The sequence below is a fragment of the Grampus griseus genome (genome assembly GCF_964374135.1).
Source record: "Grampus griseus genome assembly, chromosome: 17".
Taxonomy (NCBI): Eukaryota; Metazoa; Chordata; class Mammalia; order Artiodactyla; family Delphinidae; genus Grampus; species Grampus griseus.
The window spans coordinates 68,798,412-68,804,180 of NC_139011.1; the positions used below are offsets into that span (position 1 = coordinate 68,798,412).

At 43.8% G+C, this 5,769-nt stretch overlaps 1 protein-coding gene across 2 annotated transcripts in view; it reads left to right on the forward strand.

Moving 5' to 3' along the window:
* Positions 1–499: 499 nt before the first annotated feature.
* Positions 500–5,769, forward strand: part of ARFGEF1 (ARF guanine nucleotide exchange factor 1) — a 134,747-nt gene continuing 129,477 nt past the window's right edge. For both annotated transcript variants that reach the window (XM_082675324.1, XM_082675325.1), the window contains exon 1: positions 500–769. In XM_082675324.1, the coding sequence (XP_082531450.1) occupies positions 646–769 (124 nt within the window). In that variant the 5' untranslated portion in view covers positions 500–645. The remainder of the gene's footprint in view (positions 770–5,769) is intronic.

The following is a 5,769-nucleotide window of genomic DNA, read 5'->3' on the forward strand; positions in this document are numbered from 1 at the left end:
CCTACCGGGCCACCGTAGCGCTGCGGCTCGAGCCGCTCCTCCCGCGCCGCCCTCCGCCTCCTGCCTCCCGGCGCCGCGGCAGCTCTGGGCAGCCAACACCGACACCGCCGCCGCTTCCTCCTCTGCAGCCGTTCGGCCGCTGCGTGACGCGTCGTTTCCTCCCAACATGGCGGCCGGGGCAGGTCGGCGGTGATGGAGGCCAGTCCGCGGCCACGGCGGGTGCTAATCCCCACAGTAGCCAGGGCAGCCCTGCTCTCTCTGGGCCTCTAAGCCGCCGCCTCGTCCCTTGGCCCCCGGGCTGACGGCCACCGGGCTGGGCTCCCTCTCCGCCCCCGGGCCGGAGGGGCGAGTGAGGGGGGTGGCCGGGAAGCGACCCCCGGGCCGGGAGAACCGGAGGTCCCACGGGCGCGGCCCTCCAGGGGCGGCCCCTCGGGGGGCGGCGAAGACCTCTGCGCCCCTCACCCGCACCGGAGCCGGCCCGGCTCGCCCGCTCCTTCCTGATCCAGCGGCTGCCCTCCACGCCTCCTCTCCCCCACCTCCACCCCCTCTCCTTTCTCTCGGTTCTTCCTCCTCCTTCTCCCGCCCCCCCCTTCCAGCCGCTGGGAGCCGCGGGTCGGACGAGCCGCCGCCTCCTTCTCTGCGTCCATGTATGAGGGGAAGAAGACGAAGAACATGTTTCTGACCCGGGCCCTGGAGAAGATTTTGGCCGACAAGGAAGTGAAGAAGGCGCATCACTCCCAGCTGCGCAAAGCGTGCGAGGTGGCGTTAGGTGAGCAGGGAGGGGGCCCGAGGGATGGGGGAGGGTACCGCGGGGTGGGGGGTGGGGGTCGCCGGGCGCTCGCCCTGGGCCGGCGCCGCTGACCTCGGGGAGCCCTGGCGAAGCTCTGGGCTGCCTGGCTGGAGTTGACAGTAACTCGGCTAGATGTGGGGCAGAGGCAGGGTGGAGGAGGAAGGGCAGCTCGCTGGGCTCAGGGAACGCGGCAGGGCTGGGGGTCGGCTTGAGAACATGGGAAGATTTTGTTGGTGGACCGTGCGGTGCGGACAGGATATCACCCTTTGTGATGAAGCAGAAGGAGTTGTCGTTTATTCGCTTGGAAAATTGAGGTGGAGCTGATTTGTCGAGATTGGGCGTGGGAAGGGTTCCGTATCGTAATTTCAATAACTTTTCGTTTGGCGTGGTACTTTGGAAAGAAAGGCTGAAGTTGTTCCCTTGTTGACAGTCTTGAGAAGGGGTTTGCGGGAGGTGCCGCCTGTTCTGACATTTCTCCGCTTCTGCCACGGGAAAAACAGCGAGTAATGTTGTATCCGACTGGGCTGACCTGGAAGAACAAGACCTAAGGTTAAGGGGAGGGGGTGATGAGATACAAGCGGGGAAGGAAAGGACCTTTAGATACGTTGGCTTTAGTGACAAGGAAGGGAGGGTTTGAAACAGGGAGAATGAAGACAATGACACCCACCAGCCACATGTCTGGCCCGTGGCAGCTGCTCTCAAGCTTGAGTTGTGATTTATAGTTCAGACGAAAGAGATCTAGTGTCATGAAGCCCCTAGCAGGGTAAATCCAGACAATACCTACGGCGAGGACAGGCAGATGAAGAATTTGTTAAAGGGGGACTACTGATGGATCTGTTGCATCCATCAAGGACGAAATCGTTTTAAGGAGAGACCAGGACGTTAAACACAAAGATGAATTCCTAATGCTTGCGCTTCATTTTGTAGCACTGGAAATAGATTACATCAAGTTGACTTGAGAAAACGAAGCTTGTTAAGTGGGCTTTGGAAAACATTCTTGAAGGGGAAGAAAATCCAGAATAACTTGGATGTATGCTAAAGTAAAGGGTCAAGACAGCTTTAAAGGAACTTTGCCTTTTAATTTTTAAAATAAATAGAAGACTTTATAACTTGCTATAATAAGTTATACTGTTTTTTTCCTTTTTTGGATCTATTGAAGAAATTAAAATTTTTTTGAATTTATGTATAATGAGTTTAAGTTTAGTTTTTTTATCCTTCATTGATCACAAGTTCACCTTTTGTTATTCTTGAAGCTAGCGAAAGACTGTTTCAGGTGTATGAGAGGATGTTGTACAGAAATAAAAATTGAATTATATTTGGGTCCTGAAAGGAATAATTATTAACTTGGGGCAGGATGAGGGAAGGAGTGATTTTTGGAATTTTTAAAACAATTGTTATGTGTAGGTTTATGAATAACTTGCTGGTTAAAGAACTTAAGAGTTCAAACAAAAGTTTTAGTTTTTGAGACCAGATTTTCTGTATTAAAATATACTTTTAATATACTAATGATAAGTATTAGACTGAGGAAATGGAGTGTGGTGTGTGTGTGTGTGTCTTATCTATCTATGTATATATATATATATATATATTTTTTTTTTCTCTCTCTCCAAAATGCTAATGTAAGTATTTTTAAATGGAGAGATCACTGGAATGAGAATCTGGGATCCTGGGTTTAAATCACAGTTCTGTTACATTGCAGTATAGTCAAGTCCCTGGGCCTTAGTTTCCTTCTCTGTAAAATCAGGATGTTGAACTTTGATTGTAAGGTTACGTCCCCTCTAATGTGCCATGAATGTGAGCACACCATTCTCTTAAGTTGTGCATTGAGAGCATTCCTGCCACTCTTGATTGGCATCTTGAGAGGGCTTAGCTTGATCCTTGCTGTTTCTAGACATAGGGACTACTTGGTAGTGTGTGTGCCAACTGTACCAAGATTGTCTGTTTTAGATTTTGCCACTCTTTACTTTTTTGCCCCTTCCATATAGTTAGCAGAAGCTTATTATGAGGAATGTGTCTATCCAGGCAGGGACAAGGCACCAGAGTACTTTCTTTACTTGAGATGTTTAGGGCTTTTTCCCCACATTTCATAGTTACATTTAGTCTCCTACAAAATCTCATTGAGCAATCTCATGGTAGTTAATCCCTGATGACCTTTGTTTCTTCCCTTCTAGTCATACATCTACATTATCACCCAAACATAATTTCATAGGGATAACCCTTTTCATCTTTGCAGAAAGTATAATGTCTTGTAGTAGATGGTATCCCCAAATGTATCCCTGGAAACTATTATAGACCTCCCTTTTCCTCTTCACTGTTGAGACCTGGGCCAAGCCCACTTTGTTCTCTTGATAATCTATATGGCTGTCAAGCTGGATGGGAAAGTAAACTGGAATGGCCTGGTTAGGTCATCCCTGATCTCTAGCTTATGAGTGGGAAGGAGTTGGCTGGAAGTGGTAGAGAGGTGGGTGTTGTTATAACCCTTCTAAATACACTTTGTAAATGACCCTTCTAAATATACCTGTCTGCATTTATTCCCTGCACCTCCTCCCTGCATTTTTATTGAGCACCTACAATGTGGCTGAAGGGAGATAGAGGGTAAACAAGAAAATATATAGTATTTTTATATCCAGACTTTTAATCCTTTTGTGTTTTAAAAATCATTTTCTGGGTGTGTGAGTAGATTTCAGACCACTGGTATTCAAAATTAATTCAGTTACCTTTTAACAAAATGGCCTATTATAAATCAGTTTTCTGTAAATTATACTCATGAAATTACAGTTCATCTCATATTCTTAAGAAAACTATTTTTTTTGTTAAAGTATAGCTCTTAGGAAACCTTATCTAGATTAGGGGGGATTTTACTTTATTAAAACGAAGCCCAATTTCAAAAGCACCACATAAAGGAACTCTGTTTTTCACAAAAAGAAAAATAATGAAACCTTAAAAGCAGATTATTGAAAACTTTTGTTAAATTATCATACATTTCAGACTTTATTTTGAAGTAAAGAATGGTTTAAAAAAAAAAAAAAGAAAGAAAAGAAAACCCCTCACACCTATATTGTTCAATCATTGTGAAGTCCACAGGCCCAGGAACAGCTCCAGGTTGCCCTCTCTTGGTATCTGCCCCACTACAGCTCTCTGCAGCAACCACTGAACTCTGCAGAGTGAGGGCCTCTAGGCTGCCCTAGCTTAGCTTGATCCATTCCTGCTGTATAGAATCCTGAATTAAAAATAGTCCGGCCATCTGCTGGCAGATGAGACAACAGCTGAGCTATTTTTAGTTTTAAAGAATTTAGGATTGTTGAGGGATTGGGCTTGAAGGTAGCATTGTTTGTCTCACGGGGAGGGGAGGGTGCAGTTGGGCCATATTCCAATCAGGCCTCTTAAGTTTCAAGAGTTTCTTTGATGTTAGGGCTATGACTAGTTCAACTTTTGCCTCTAACATCAGATATCTATGAAGATATCCCGCAGATGTTAGGATGAATGAGTTCAAGGTTGGAAACTGGCACTGATAGAGAATAGGAGTGAAAGGGGTGACCAGAAGAAGGTTTTAGAGGCAAGGGAGGCATGTAGAGGCAGAGATAAGGGTGGGTTCCCTGCAGAGATATGGGAGAATGATTGAGAAAAAGAGGAATTGTTAGGGAAGTAATTTTTGCATCAGACAGGGTGTGAATTTGTGTTCATCATGTTCTAAAGTGATTCTACTGTTTTACTTTTTTTATATAAGTCTGTTATCTATACTTAGTCTCCTCCAGAAATGTAAATAAAATATTTAGGCTAAAAACTTAACAGAACTTGCTTCCTTCTGCTCCTCCAATCTCACCCTTGTTTTGGTTACTGGTGTTATAAAAAGATTGTATGAGTGTAGGAGAAATTATTTGAGTGCTTTATTTGACCCCAGTTTTATGCTCCTTCTGGTAATATTACTAATTTTTGTCACTCTTGACCATTTACCAGAAAAAAAAAAAAAAAGACTCTCAAATAATGCCCTGCCAACAATTAATTATTTTAATTATAATTTAAAAGCATTAACAAGTTTCTTTTTAAACCTTCCTTGATATCTAAAGTAAAAGGTGTTTTCAGTATGTCAGGCTGCTGGAATTTTTGAGATAGCTAGGAAAGAAGGGTGTAATGAATGAAATGACTGAAAGATTCTGTTAGGTTTGAGTTAAAAAAATAAGTTTGGGTATACTCTTTTCCATTGTGGAGATTTATACTGTACATTACCATAATTAAGATTCTGAAGAGTGTTCTGTGAAAAAGAAAGTGCTCAGTTTTGCTTAACGAAGTTTTTCCTAAATTTATTTGACCCTTTTCAGTGTCTGTTAACACCTAGGAAACATTGTTCCTTGGAATTTACTTTGGGACACTGTTCAAAGAAAAGACAGACAAAGCAGATACAGTAGCCCTAACTACTGATGAAACCATTCTTGAGAAGAGTCATTGTGTTTTTGGAAAGCAAGAGCCCTGTTGACAGTGTGGGAAAGAGAAAGTCAGAAATGAGGTGTAGTTGGACAGAGTGGTATCAAGCTCAGAGGACTGCTCTCTCGCTCTTGCTTTCCCATCCCGTCTAATGGCAGGCAACCGCTTGTCTCTCCTGATGGTGTTTAAGTTTAGAGAAACTTCTGTTGGTAATTGTTTTGTGAATGGGAAGTAATTGGGGGGATTATTTGTCATAGTATTCCTCACAAAATGGAGGAGGGTATATCTGAAAAAGGAAAATACATGAACAAATTATTGTTGCCTTTCAAAACTAGGTATATTCTTCATTCAGATACTTGTTGAACTAGTATGTGCCAGTTACTGTTTCAGCACTGGGCATGCAACAGTGAGACAAATATGCTTTCATGAAACTTATTTTCTAGTTTGTTGAGGCTGACAATAAAAAGCAAACTAATATACTGTCAAGTTGTTATTATATCTGAAGAAAATAGTTTCAGAAGGGTAAAGGGAGAATGACCAGGAGTGCAACTTTAGGT